The sequence below is a fragment of the Ranitomeya imitator genome, chromosome 4, assembly GCF_032444005.1.
Source record: "Ranitomeya imitator isolate aRanImi1 chromosome 4, aRanImi1.pri, whole genome shotgun sequence".
Taxonomy (NCBI): Eukaryota; Metazoa; Chordata; class Amphibia; order Anura; family Dendrobatidae; genus Ranitomeya; species Ranitomeya imitator.
Genome location: NC_091285.1, coordinates 42,743,702 through 42,759,843, shown reverse-complemented (window position 1 = coordinate 42,759,843; position 16,142 = coordinate 42,743,702). Strand labels below are relative to the sequence as shown.

At 46.9% G+C, this 16,142-nt stretch overlaps 1 protein-coding gene across 2 annotated transcripts in view; it reads right to left on the bottom strand.

Moving 5' to 3' along the window:
• Positions 1–16,142, bottom strand: part of RNF130 (ring finger protein 130) — a 292,094-nt gene that overhangs the window by 64,078 nt on the left and 211,874 nt on the right. For both annotated transcript variants that reach the window (XM_069763598.1, XM_069763597.1), the window contains exon 7: positions 6,435–6,639. In XM_069763598.1, the coding sequence (XP_069619699.1) occupies positions 6,435–6,639 (205 nt within the window). The remainder of the gene's footprint in view (positions 1–6,434; positions 6,640–16,142) is intronic.

Here is a 16,142-nt window from a genome sequence, read left to right as displayed (position 1 = left end):
CAAGTATGTGATTTGTATACTTCTGGCCACATTCCGACTAGACGTGTCTGACCTCGCTCAGTTAATTTTCATTGAGTGAGGCCACACACGTCTAGTCAGCATGTGACCGCATGTATGTAAATCGCCAGCATGAGAGAATTCTGACAGTGTGCAGTGCGCACTGTGAGAACTCAGAAGTCTGCCCTCGTTCCCCAATACTGTTTCCTCATACATGCCAACCCATTCCCCTGTACTGTTTCCTCATATATGCCCCCCATCTCCCCCTTTGCTCTTCATTTTGTGTCCTTAAAATACTGTTTCCTCATACATGCCAACCCATTCCCCTGTACTGTTTCCTCATATATGTCCCCCATTCCCCACACAGCTCCACATCATTCCCCCCATTCCCCACACAGCATCTCATCATCTCCCCATTCCCCACATAGCGTCTCATCATCTCCCCATTCCCCACATAGCGTCTCATCATCTCCCAATTCCCCACACAGCGTCTCATCAGCCCCCATTCCCCACACAGCGTCTCATCAGCCCCTATTCCCCAGACAGCTCCTCATCATTCCCCTATTCCCCAGACAACTCCTCATCATCCCCCTATTCCCCACACAGGGTCTCATCATCCCCCTATTCCCCACACAGCATCTCATCATCTCCCCATTCCCCACATAGCGTCTCATCATCCCCCTATTCCCCACACAGGGTTTCATCATCCCCCTATTCCCCACACAGCATCTCATCATCTCCCCTATTCCCCACATAGCGTCTCATCATCTCCTCATTCCCCACACAGCATCTCATCATCTCCCCTATTCCCCACATAGCGTCTCATCATCTCCTCATTCCCCACACAGCATCTCATCATCTCCCAATTCCCCACACACAGCGTCTCATCAGCCCCCATTCCCCACACAGCGTCTCATCATCCCCCTATTCCCCACACAGGGTCTCATCATCCCCCTATTCCCCACATAGCGTCTCATCATCTCCCCATTCCCCACACAGCGTCTCATCAGCCCCCATTCCCCACACAGTGTCTCATCAGCTCCCATTCCCCACACAGCGTCTCATCAGCCCCTATTCCCCACACAGCGTCTCATCAGCCCCTATTCCCCACACAGCGTCTCATCAGCCCCTATTCCCCACACAGCGTCTCATCAGCCCCCATTCCCCACACAGCGTCTCATCATCCCCCTATTCCCCACACAGGGTCTCATCATCCCCCTATTCCCCACATAGCGTCTCATCATCTCCCCATTCCCCACACAGCGTCTCATCAGCCCCCATTCCCCAGACAGCTCCTCATCATTCCCCCATTCCCCACACAGCGTCTCATCAGCCCCTATTCCCCACACAGGGTCTCATCAGCCCCTATTCCCCACACAGCGTCTCATCAGCCCCCATTCCCCACACAGCTCCTCATCATCCCCCATTTCCCACACAGCGTCTCATCAGCCCCCATTCCCCACACAGCGTCTCATCAGCCCCCATTTCCCACACAGCGTCTCATCAGCCCCCATTCCCCAGACAGCTCCTCATCATTCCCCCATTCCCCACACAGCATCTCATCAGCCCCTATTCCCCACACAGCGTCTCATCAGCCCCTATTCCCCACACAGCGTCTCATCAGCCCCTATTCCCCACACAGCGTCTCATCAGCCCCTATTCCCCACACAGCGTCTCATCAGCCCCTATTCCCCACACAGCGTCTCATCAGCCCCCATTCCCCACACAGCGTCTCATCAGCCCCCATTCCCCACACAGCGTCTCATCAGCCCCTATTCCCCACACAGCGTCTCATCAGCCCCTATTCCCCACACAGCGTCTCATCAGCCCCCATTCCCCACACAGCTCCTCATCATTCCCCCATTCCCCACACAGGGTCTCATCATCCCCCTATTCCCCACACAGCTCCTCATCATCCCCCATTTCCCACACAGCGTCTCATCAGCCCCCATTCCCCACACAGCGTCTCATCAGCCCCCATTTCCCACACAGCGTCTCATCAGCCCCCATTCCCCAGACAGCTCCTCATCATTCCCCCATTCCCCACACAGCATCTCATCAGCCCCTATTCCCCACACAGCGTCTCATCAGCCCCTATTCCCCACACAGCGTCTCATCAGCCCCTATTCCCCACACAGCGTCTCATCAGCCCCTATTCCCCACACAGCGTCTCATCAGCCCCCATTCCCCACACAGCGTCTCATCAGCCCCCATTCCCCAGACAACTCCTCATCATCCCCCTATTCCCCACACAGGGTCTCATCATCCCCCTATTCCCCACACAGCATCTCATCATCTCCCCATTCCCCACACAGCGTCTCATCAGCTCCTCATTCCCCACACAGCATCTCATCATCTCCCAATTCCCCACACACAGCGTCTCATCAGCCCCCATTCCCCACACAGCGTCTCATCATCCCCCTATTCCCCACACAGGGTCTCATCATCCCCCTATTCCCCACATAGCGTCTCATCATCTCCCCATTCCCCACACAGCGTCTCATCAGCCCCCATTCCCCACACAGTGTCTCATCAGCTCCCATTCCCCACACAGCGTCTCATCAGCCCCTATTCCCCACACAGCGTCTCATCAGCCCCTATTCCCCACACAGCGTCTCATCAGCCCCTATTCCCCACACAGCGTCTCATCAGCCCCCATTCCCCACACAGCGTCTCATCATCCCCCTATTCCCCACACAGGGTCTCATCATCCCCCTATTCCCCACATAGCGTCTCATCATCTCCCCATTCCCCACACAGCGTCTCATCAGCCCCCATTCCCCAGACAGCTCCTCATCATTCCCCCATTCCCCACACAGCGTCTCATCAGCCCCTATTCCCCACACAGGGTCTCATCAGCCCCTATTCCCCACACAGCGTCTCATCAGCCCCCATTCCCCACACAGCTCCTCATCATCCCCCATTTCCCACACAGCGTCTCATCAGCCCCCATTCCCCACACAGCGTCTCATCAGCCCCCATTTCCCACACAGCGTCTCATCAGCCCCCATTCCCCAGACAGCTCCTCATCATTCCCCCATTCCCCACACAGCATCTCATCAGCCCCTATTCCCCACACAGCGTCTCATCAGCCCCTATTCCCCACACAGCGTCTCATCAGCCCCCATTCCCCACACAGCGTCTCATCAGCCCCCATTCCCCACACAGCGTCTCATCAGCCCCTATTCCCCACACAGCGTCTCATCAGCCCCTATTCCCCACACAGCGTCTCATCAGCCCCCATTCCCCACACAGCTCCTCATCATTCCCCCATTCCCCACACAGGGTCTCATCATCCCCCTATTCCCCACACAGCTCCTCATCATCCCCCATTTCCCACACAGCGTCTCATCAGCCCCCATTCCCCACACAGCGTCTCATCAGCCCCCATTCCCCAGACAGCTCCTCATCATTCCCCCATTCCCCACACAGCATCTCATCAGCCCCTATTCCCCACACAGCGTCTCATCAGCCCCTATTCCCCACACAGCGTCTCATCAGCCCCTATTCCCCACACAGCGTCTCATCAGCCCCTATTCCCCACACAGCGTCTCATCAGCCCCCATTCCCCACACAGCGTCTCATCAGCCCCCATTCCCCAGACAACTCCTCATCATCCCCCTATTCCCCACACAGGGTCTCATCATCCCCCTATTCCCCACACAGCGTCTCATCAGCCCCTATTCCCCACACAGCGTCTCATCAGCCCCCATTCCCCACACAGCGTCTCATCAGCCCCCATTCCCCAGACAACTCCTCATCATCCCCCTATTCCCCACACAGGGTCTCATCATCTCCCCATTCCCCACACAGCGTCTCATCATCCCCCTATTCCCCACACAGCATCTCATCATCTCCCCATTCCCCACACAGCGTCTCATCATCCCCCTATTCCCCACATAGCGTCTCATCATCTCCCCATTCCCCACACAGCGTCTCATCAGCCCCCATTCCCCAGACAGCTCCTCATCATTCCCCTATTCCCCACACAGCGTCTCATCAGCCCCCATTCCCCACACAGCGTCTCATCAGCCCCTATTCCAAATGCGTCCTCATTCCCTTGTACCCTGGGTCCACCATGATGCAGCTCCTCTCCTCACATGGCTCCATGCTGCAGCCCCTTGGTCCTCTCTTCGCACGGCTCCATGCTGCAGCTCCTCATTTCCGGATTCTCTTCTCCACCAGCAGCTTCCTGCAATCGACTCCTCCCCCTCAAGAAATCAACTCCAGTTTAGACGCTGCCCTGCAGTCAGATCTTCAATTGTACTCTTGTCTAAGATACGAGTACAATTGAATACTGGGAGCCGGCACGCTGCAGCTTCTCTGTGCCGGCTGTCAGCTTGACAGTCGGCACAGAGAACAGCTGACTCCCAGTCCGGGGGACGGCAGAATGCAGCTGCTGGGGGAGACACTACGGACCGCCACGTTAGGTGGCCCGACTGCGCCCCCCTGCCAGCTGCGCCCGGGGCAAATGCCCCGGCTGCCCCCCCCCTAGATACGCCACTGAAGTACTGTATATATCTATAACCACTGCTGTAATTTGTCTCATTATTAAAATCCCTACCATTACTGTGACATTCCCTCAAACGTGATACCCTTCTATCACCCTGACTGAAATAGATCATCATCTGCAAGGAGTTTGTATGTTCTCCCCGTGTTTGCGTGGGTTTCCTTCGGGTACTCCGGTTTCCTCCCACATTCCAAAAAGACATACTAATAGGGAATTTAAGTTGTGAGCCCCATCGGGGACAGTGGTGATAATGTGTGAAAAACGGTAAAGCGCTGCGGAATATGTTAGCGCTATATAAAAATAAAGATTATTATTATTATCAAGGACTGATGCTATGGTTCATTACCACCATTTCTTTCATCGCCGCACTCTGATGACATTTGGAATCAGTCGCAGTTATAGAAGCTGTGGGAGAGGCGAGCGCAGTGCCAGCATCCTTCTTCTGTCACCTGCAGCCCACAGCTTGTTTCACTGCAACAGGACATCATCAGGCAGCGATGATAAGAGCAGGGCCGGTGACACCAGCGTTGCCATCTGATGACTATTTGTTTTAGGCAACGATAGAAGCTGTGGGGAGGTATTGTTGTCACTCACCCTGCTTCTATCACTGATCTTAAACGAATCGTCATCTACAAGATGCGGGCTGGTGGTTACAGAAGAACTGGGCCGGCGCTGTGCTCGCCTCTCTCACCGTGATTGCATCAGAGGGCTGCAATGAAAGGAACGGTGCTAATTGACCGCCGCACGGCCCCTTGATGATGTCTTGTTCCTGGTGGGGTGATAGAAGGAAGAAGTGCAGGGCCAGACTCTGGATAATATCTCGTTTGCGACTCCCTTGAAACGAAAGGACGCACAAAGTAACGTAAAAAAAAAGCACACGTAGGAAATATCTGTATAAGGAGAAGAGTAGGGTGTTTTAAAATAAAGCAAATTAAAAGTGGTTAGGGGTTAAAAATACAGATTTATAACAGGCATTTTAGCAATCAGACAAGGAACTGCTATGCATGAAATCAACAAAGAAGATTACGGCAGTAGCTGTCCTTGCTAGGTTATTGTATTTTATTTAATAGTCAAGAAATGGCAGCACTATTTTTAAACGGAACTACCGTATACCACCGTAAAATGCTGCCCTTGGACTACACAACAATTTAATTATCGTATGATTTATTATGGAATTCTGAATTGCCATAACGGATCCTCATTTCTAGGCCAGAGTTCCAAGAAGTGTCTTGTGCTCCGGAGGACCAGTCTGATATTGCATTACACGTAAAACCTGTTGATTTAAGTTGGTCAATGTGTAATGTTTGATTCCCCATTTGGTGGCGCTGCAGTGAAATTAAACACTATCACAGATCACAGCAGGAATACACTTTGTGATCAGCTTGTATTGAGGTTATTTGTAAAGCAAAAGGGTAAGGGCGCTGATGCACAGGAAAAAAGTAAAAGGACATAGCACTACGTGCGGGAGCACCTTCATTTTCAGGAATGGTAGAGGTCCCAAATGTTGGATGTAGCACTACACCAATACTCGAGCTCCTTCATTCTCAGGAATATTTAATACCCCAGTGGTTGGATGTAGCACTTCAAAAATTCTGACGCTCCTTCATTCACAGGAATGGTGGAGGTCCCAGAGGTTGGACGTGGCACTACGCCAGTACTGTAGTTCCTTCATTCCTAGGATCGGATGTGGTCCTAGAGGTCGAACTCCCATGATCATAAAATGATAACAAATGAATTTCCTTGGAAGAAGATCTGTCTTCTGTACATGAGTGTTATTTCTTCTGAAGTAGAAATATTTCCTACTAAGCGTATTCATACCACAATATCGTCACCAATGGATTCCTGATAGTCCTCTTCTGAGGACTCAATAACAAATATGGCAGCATGTTAACAGCAGTAAATGCAGACAGGTCTAGTACTGACTTACTTGTGACAGCAATGTTAATTTCTCCTGTCCTTGGAGTGATCTCCCCCTCATGTGGGAGCTGTGATATTGCAGAAGAGCGTAGAGACTCCAGAATCAGAGATCCATCATCAACTGGGTCACTTGGTGCAGTTCCCCGTGAACTTGGTTGACTCCTCGTGAGTCGCTCTACATCAAATGCTACATTATCGCTGCATGGCACATTAGTCTGGGGAAAAAAAATAAGATGAAAATAAATGATTTTTTTCTGTATTGCCCATCACAAAGATACAAATGGACACAAATACATATTAAACAGCACATTAAAGAAATGGGATGACATTGTAATGCATCTACATAACCAAACCTGTATTTCTTACAGGTATAGTTTTTGTGCATTGTAATAGCAAAGTTAACAGTTGGGAAAAAAATTGCTCCACTAGGAATACCCACAAATTACCAGTGTTTCCTAAGCAATGGAGCTAGTGGAGTCCCGGTGTATCCTATGTGATATATATACAGCAGAGTCTCGGTGTATCTATGTTAAGTATACAGCAATCTCAGTGTATCCTATGTGATACATATACAGCAGAGTCTCGGTGTATCTATGTGAAGTATACAACAATCTCAGTGTATCCTATGTGATGCATATACAGCAGAGTCTCAGTGTATCTATGGGAAGTATACAGCAATCTCAGTGTTTCCTATGTGATGCATATACAGCAGAGTCTCGGTGTATCTATGGGAAGTATACAGCAATCTCAGTGTTTCCTATGTGATGCATATACAGCAGAGTCTCGGTGTATCTTTGTGAAGTATACAGCAATCTCAGTGTATCCTATGTGATGCATATACAGCAGAGTCTCGGTGTATCTATGTGAAGTATACAGCAATCTCAGTGTATCCTATGTGATGCATATACAGCAGAGTCTCGGTGTATCTATGTGAAGTATACAGCAATCTCAGTGTAGCCTATGTGATGCATATACAGCAGAGTCTCGGTGTATCTATGTGAAGTATACAGCAATCTCAGTGTATCCTATGTGATGCATATACAGCAGAGTCTCGGTGTATCTATGTGAAGTATACAGCAATCTCAGTGTATCCTATGTGATGCATATACAGCAGAGTCTCGGTGTATCTATGTGAAGTATACAGCAATCTCAGTGTATCCTATGTGATGCATATACAGCAGAGTCTCGGTGTATCTATGTGAAGTATACAGCAATCTCAGTGTATCCTATGTGATGCATATACAGCAGAGTCTCGGTGTATCTATGTGAAGTATACAGCAATCTCAGTGTATCCTATGTGATGCATATACAGCAGAGTCTCGGTGTATCTATGTGAAGTATACAGCAATCTCAGTGTATCCTATGTGATGCATATACAGCAGAGTCTCGGTGTATCTATGTGAAGTATACAGCAATCTCAGTGTATCCTATGTGATGCATATACAGCAGAGTCTCGGTGTATCTATGTGAAGTATACAGCAATCTCAGTGTATCCTATGTGATGCATATACAGCAGAGTCTCGGTGTATCTATGGGAAGTATACAGCAATCTCAGTGTATCCTATGTGATGCATATACAGCAGAGTCTCGGTGTATCTATGTGAAGTATACAGCAATCTCAGTGTATCCTATGATCCAACCTCAGTCCGTCTCACATAATATATCTCTGCCCCTTATATAAAGCAGAAATAAGTCAAATTTATAAAAATGGAAAAAAGCAATCACAGTGCAGCTTTAATTTTTGGAGAGCAGAATATAAAATAAAAGTTTCTCTTTGGTTGCTATGAACAGAAAAGACAGCGTTTGTTTGTTTTTTTAAGAAAGTTTCATAAGTCTTCACATATCTTTGGGTGCATTGGAGGAAACAAGCAAAGGGGAGGGAGGGATTTGATAACTGAGGTAATCTTGTAGACCACAGTAAGTTAGTCAGAGCATGACATCCTGTGTAAACATTAGCGCATTGACTGGACTGGTTGTCAAGCTTGAGATCACAAGACCCAACTTTCGATAGTGAAAGTTATTAATATTTTATTTTTGCTGTTAGCACGAACCAAACACGAAAAATTATTTTTGTTTTTTTATCAGTAGTGACTTTTTAAAATTGTAAAACATTTTATGGATTGGAAGCTTTGGTCGTGTATGCTGGAGATACAGGGAACAGACTCTGGGCTAGGAACACTCAGCGGATCCAGCCAGCTTCAACTTTGTAATTAGGCTACTCATTGCGTCTGCTTCTCCTCTTCCAGGATGTGCCCTGCGTGCCACCTCAGTGTGGCGCTCAGGTATTAATATATTCCTGCTGCCTTCCACGGCTTTGATGTGTGCGAGATAGTTTAAGTACTCTTATCCTCTGCAAGCTCATCCGAGAAGCTCTCAAAATAGAATTGCTTTTAGCAAGCCACAGACTGGGCTTATGGGGAGAAGAAACGACTGTGGAGCGGGCACTAAAACCTCCCAGCCATAGACACATGACGGCCGGGGCCTGGCGCAACCATCACAGCAAGAAACAAAGGGATAGATTTTCACATCATATCTGTACTGCAGTCATTTCTACAGGTAGCCTGCAGTCCCACTAAATCACAGATAGAATCATATGTGCCAGCGCAGCGCTAATGTACAGATCATAAATCAATTCTATTAATACCGACACAGCAAACGAGTATAAAAAAATTAAAAATTACATGAAGATGGGATCCCAGAGCCAGTTGCCAAGATAGTATTTAAATTCACAATAAGGTATATAGATAGGAACGAATATACAGTATACTAGATGGTGGCCCGATTCTAGCGCATCGGGTATTCTAGAATATGCATGTCCACGTAGTATATTGCCCAGCCACATAGTATATTGCCTAGTGATGTAGTATATTGCCCAGCGACGTAGTATACAGCACAGAGCCACATAGTATATTGCCCAGTTACGTAGTATATTGCCCAGCCACGTAGTATATTGCCCAGTCACGTAGTATATTGCCCAGTGACGTAGTATATTGCCCAGCCACGTAGTATATTGCCCAGTCACGTAGTATATTGCCCAGTGACGTAGTATATTGCCCAGCCACGTAGTATATTGCCCAGCCACGTAGTATATTGCCCAGCCACGTAGTATATTGCCCAGCCACGTAGTATATTGCCCAGTCACGTAGTATATTGCCCAGTGACGTAGTATATTGCCCAGCCACGTAGTATATTGCCCAGTCACGTAGTATATTGCCCAGTGACGTAGTATATTGCCCAGTGACGTAGTATATTGCCCAGCCACGTAGTATATTGCCCAGCCACGTAGTATATTGCCCAGCCACGTAGTATATTGCCCAGCCACGTAGTATATTGCCCAGCGACGTAGTATATTGCCCAGCGACGTAGTATATTGCCCAGTGACGTAGTATATTGCCCAGTGAGGTAGTATATTGCCCAGTGACGTAGTATATTGCCCAGTGACGTAGTATACAGCACAGAGCCACGTAGTATATTGCACAGCGACGTAGTATACAGCACAGAGCCACGTAATATATTGCCCAGCCACGTATGTCACAGGTTAAAAAATAAAAAATAAACATACTCACCTTCCGATCCGAGGGCCCCTTGTAGTTCTGTCGCCTGTTCGCCAGCTTCCTGTCCCAGGGTGTGATGACGTCGCGGTCACATGACCGTGACATCATGGCAGGTCCTTCTCGCGTAGGCGCGCAGGACCTGTGATGAAGTCTCGGTCACATCACCATGACGTCATGGAAGGTCCTTCTCGAACAGGCGCGCAGGACCTGTGATGACGTTGCGGTCACATGACCGTGACGTCATGGAAGGTCCTTCTCGAACAGGCGCGCAGGACCTGTGATGACGTTGCGGTCACATGACCGTGACGTCATGGAAGGTCCTTGTCGCATACCATCCTTAGCACCGGAACGTGCCACCTTGCTGGAGCGGTCAACGGAGTGTCACGAGGAGTGGGAAAGGCGCCAGAAGGTGAGTATATGATGATTTTTTTTTAATTATTATTATTTTTAACATTAGATCTTTTTACTATTGACGCTGAATAGGCAGCATCAATAGTAAAAACTTGGTCACACAGGGTTAATAGCGGCGGTAACGGAGTGAGTTACCCACGGCATAACGCGGTCCATTACCGCTGGCATTAACCCTGTGTGAGCGGTGACTGCGGGGAGTATGGAGCGGGCGCCGGCACTGACTGCGGGGAGTAGGGAGGGACTAATCGGACTGTGGCCGTCGCTGATTGGTCGCAGCAGCCATGACAGACAGCTGGCTAGGACCAATCAGCGACTTGGATTCCATGACAGACAGAGGCCGTGACCAATGAATATCTGTGACAGACAGACAGACGGAAGTGACCCTTATTATACAATTATATAGTAGATAAAGCAATCAAAATGAAAACACACAATATGGCGGCATATTCAAAGTGCAACAAAAATTACTGCTAATGTTGAGAAACTGCTGGAACCAAATCAGTGTGTCAAAGGCGGAACCGATCATCAGTAATGCATCTGGTGAGGAAATAGTACCCTAAATTAAGGAAATCTATCAAGAGGGCTGGAACCAAAATAAGAATGACAGCCCAATTCAAATGCATAAAATATCCAATAACACTAAACTGCAGCGTTCCACAGAGGCAATCAAGTTACATAAAGGGGCCGTTAAAAAACAACAAGAAAAAAAAAGTATTCCTTTTTCTGGAAAGTAAAACAAAATTTAAAAAATAAAAGATGGACATATTTGTCGCATGCACGACTGTCCGAACTAATAAAATATAGAAGAAAAGAAAACACTATACAAATTCGGCAACCAATAAGTTTACATATAATTTTTAAAGAATCAATGCTCAAAATAGTAATGAAGGAATTGTTTTCCTTTTTTTTCAGTACATTATATGATCAAATGAACGATGTCCTTTAAAACCACTACTCGTCAAATAAAAAAACACCCTCTCATCCAGCTATGTAAATTGAGAAATAAAAACTAGTAGCTCTTGGATAGCGATGAGGAAAAATCGAAAAGGTAGAAGGGCCCACTGCGTCTATGTTGTCCAATGGCCTGAATAAAGCTAGAGTCGGTAAAGAACATGACCATGGCCACTTCACAGCATCTTGCTGCAACTTCTAACTCAGCAGTTTAACTGCTTTGATGGATTGTTGTGACCATGGCACATGTCAAGGATAGAACTCGATGTGTTGGAAGCATAAGATTGTAAACGACAATCGTGGGCAAAACTGTGATAACGACAGTCACAGCATCTTCTTTTGAGGGGTGTTCCTGGTCTGCAGTGATTAGAGGCCAAAATAGTCCTTGAAGACCAACTGGTGAACCAGTAACCAAGTTATTGGCACTAAAGACGGCAATGGCTATCCGATCTGGTGTGATCCCAGCATAACACAAATTACTAAAAAAAAAATAAAATAAATAACGCTAGCTATGTTAGAAAGATCTCAGCAAACTGGTCAACGTGTCTCTGCTGCTGACCTCAGCCCTCCTCGGAATGTTCATGTCGGCTGCTCATACCATGGTGCCGGATGCTGCAGGACACCGTTAGAGGTCTCGTGAAGTCCATGTCTCAATGCACAAAATAAACCCTATTTGCCTATTCATTGGCTGTGATAAGAATAGAATGCTAAACAGTACCCACATGTGGACGGAACTTGGAAAAGATGTATTTTCTTCAGAGTTCTGGGGCAGCTACCTTCATATTGCACCCAAATGTATGTTATAAAGGCTGGGAAAAAAAATCTGAAAATCAGCCTCTGTTTCCTACATAGCTATGGATAGCTATTCAGCTCAGTATACAGGATCTGTCAAGTCTCAGGAGAAGGGAACTGCCTGAGGCAAAAACTGTAAAGCAACATGCCCAAGGTCACCGGGAGAGATGACAGCAGAATTCATATTGAGGAGCGATGACTGAAGTCTGCCCGGACTGGCGGAGTCGCGAATGTGCTGCTGTTCCTCCATTGTCACTGTACTGCTGGAGATATGGGTTTGTGTAGTAGCTTACATATGACTATTAGCAATATTAGACTTTAGGGAAGCCCAGTGACTACCCATGTACAGTGCTGTAATGTCTTCACATTGGAAGATTTAACTCAGAAACAGCTTAATAGAACTTTTTAAAAAATTCACGGTCATTGATGACAGATTTACATAGGCCATTTCAGGGGAAAATGCTTGTTAACAATATGGCTAGCAGGGATGGCTTGCAAAGCTGTTTTGATGCGGCCAAAAATGTACGCAGTTGGCCACATAACGGCAAGTTATTCTATCACTATGATTGGCGGGGGAGGAGGTCCACCCATGGGATCCCTATCCATTCGTACAGTGAAGGGGGCCAGGGCATTATTTTATAGCTTCTATAGTGGCACTTGTGCTGGGGAACTAAAACACAGCTCCATTCAAGTGAATGAGGATTTCATTCTCAGGCTATGTCATAATTTTATAAGATATAAATACACATTGAAAGGGGTATGGTCATCTTACACATTAACAGTACTTCATATAGGATGTGATTTAGTATAGGACATGATTGTTATGGATCCCTCAACCACCTATATCAAGTATGGAGTGCTCCACCTCCCATGCTCTGTGTGATGCCAAGGTGCAGTAAATGACGAGGTGGCTGTACATCCACGGCCATCTTGATTTCTTATATAGAACACACAGTTGAACAAGTTTGCCACGTTTCCATTCACAGTGACCGAAGCACCATGAGAATCTATTAATTAGATTCGGTATTGCCTTGATTTTCTCCCCTAAAACCATTGCTGCTAGATTACACCACCTCAGAAATAGTGTGCCGCCTGGAAGGACAACACAGTTCACACAGAATGGGGCACAGCATTATGGAGCTCTAGATGCTTCTTTCCCTAAATTTACATTTCAGCCACAATGCACTTTGCCCACTGTCTGGCATCGGCACACGAGAAACATCAATTAACAAAACTGTGTGAATCGACGTGGTCGACAAGAGTGCTTCACGTAGTGGGTATAGATGGACACACAGATTCACTCACCCTATTTTCATAGGGAGTAAACTAAAGGGAAGATAAAAATGGCAGCTGAGCTGACCTGAGTACAAATAGACCATGAGGAGGAAACACCCAGCAGAGACAGTTATTTCTGTCAATGGATCATCTCCGCTTTCACAGAACCTATCCCCGTTGTTGTACTCATCATTCATCTTCAACCTTTGGCCCCTGCTCTGCAGACTTTGTCAGGGGGTGGTTGTAAAGCTCCTCACTTGGCGTTTGGTCTTCTTCTTCCACGCTTGCACATCACAGAAATCCTTCAGGGCACATGTAGATGGCTGCTAATCTTTGCAGGAAACAGCTTGTCCTCTTGCCTCTTATGAACAAGTGCTGTATAATTTTGCTCTTAAGCAGTATGTCTCAACAGGTCTCAGGCATACTTCAAGGCACTGAAGGGCCTTTGTGGCTCGATCGGTGCCGATATTGGATTTTGCAAAGGCCTTTCTGTCAGTCCAGTTCTCCACCTATTTACTTCCTCTTATGCTTCGTTAGTCAGATCAACATTCACCGCTGGCCACATGATATGTAGGAAGAAAAGGAGCTGTATAATTAAATGCGGCCTGGATGGTGTAATCTGCTTCAGTGCCAATGTCAGCAACAGACTGAAACATCAAAATGACATTATACAAAGGCATTCCGCCAAAGACATGGGGTCCACGTTATATCTGACACAATGAATTGTATGCCGCTATTTACGAACATGTAAGAACACCCACGTTTATACAAGGAAGGCCTATATTCATTAAGGGTATAAAATAAATGGACACTCCTTTAACCTCTTAGTGACAGAGCCAATTTTGGTTAAACCAGTCTTACCTGTACGCCTCATAGCTGTGCTGTAGATATTGATTTATAATTTTTTATGTTAATGATTTCTTCCAGGCTCTGGGGTGTGCGGTACCTGGAAGAAATCACTGCCTACTCACTTCATTATATTATCACCCCACTCCCATCAGCATCATAACTGACCTGGTTGGCACGGTAATCCCGCGCATGCGCTGTGCAATTGTACGGTTACGCGAACACTGTCCGCCCTTCAATAGGCAGTGTCTGAATTCATCTTCTGCGCCTGCACCGGGGCAGGACTGTAGGCAGTCTTTATTTTAATCGTTTTTTTTATTCAGATAATTCAGACACAGAATGAGCAAAGCCCTTAATGGTTACCCAGTTTTAATGCATATCGGTGGTCACTAAAGGGGTATTTGATGCTCCAAAATGCTATCACAATATGCAGTGGATGTTATAATAACAATATTAGCAAATTAGAACTGTGACACCTCCTGACGAAGATTTGCGAAACGCCCGTTGGGGTGAGGACACACAGATAGCGCCACTGCTGTTACGGTAAGTATGTATTATATAATTGTCTAAGGGTCCCTTCCGTCTGTCTGTCTGTCTTTCTGTCTGTCTGTCACGGATATTCATTGGTCGCGGCCTCTGTCTAGTCAAGGAAATCCAAGTCGCTGACTGGTTGCGGGAAAACAGCCACGACCAATCAGCGACAGGCATAGTCCGGAAGAAAATGGCTGCTCCTTACTCCCCGCAGTCAGGGCCCGGCGCCCGCATACTCCCCTCCGGTCACCGCTCACACAGGGTTAATGCCGGCGGTAACAGACCGCGTTATGCCGTGGGTAACTCACTCCGTTACCGCCGCTATTAACCCTGTGTGAACAAGTTTTTACTATTGATGCTGCCTATGCAGCGTCAATAGTAAAAGGATCTAATGTTAAAAATAATAAAAATAAAAAATTATTATATACTCACCTTCCGCCGCCTTTCCAGCTCCTCACCATGCTCTGGTAACCGCTCCATGCAAGCGACAGCTTCCAGTGGCAAGGATGGTATGCGACAAGGACCTGCCATGACGTCACGGTCATGTGACCGCGACCTCATCACAGGTCCTGCGCGAGTATTGGGCAATACACTACGTGGCTGGGCAATATACTACGTGACTGGGCAATACACTACGTGACTGGGAAATACACTACGTGGCTGGGAAATATACTACGTAGCTGGGCAATATACTACGTGGCTGGGCAATATACTACGTGGCTGGGCAATACACTACGTGACTGGGAAATACACTACGTGGCTGGGAAATATACTACGTGGCTGGGAAATATACTTCGTGGCTGGGCAATATACTACGTCGCTGGGCAATATACTACGTGGCTGGGTAATATAGTATGTGACTGGGCAATATACTACGTGACTGGGCAATATACTATGCGGCTGGGCAATATACTTCGTGGCTTGGCAATATACTACGTAGGCTGTGCTATATACTATGTGGACATGCATATTCTAGAATACCCGATGCGTTAGAATCGGGCCACCATCTAGTGTATTATAAGAGTGTGAATGATCAATATTTGGCACTGTTGCATTACTATACCATGGAGTTGCTGATTGCTATCTGCAGATACTACTGCTTCATGCTTCTTATCCTATTTATTCTGTACTATATTTTGTATGGCTGCTTTTGTGTCTCCATTCTAGAGTTTACCTTGTCTTTTTATGATTTTAATAAAAAAAAAAATCATGTTTTTTGAGACATTGTTTCACTGTTTTTCTGTGGCTCTACCTTTTTTTTTTATAGGAACTTGGTTTATTTATAGTGTTGAAAATCTGGACAATCCAGTCATAATTAGATGTGTATGATTCTATAATGGTGACCTCCATGCAGTCCT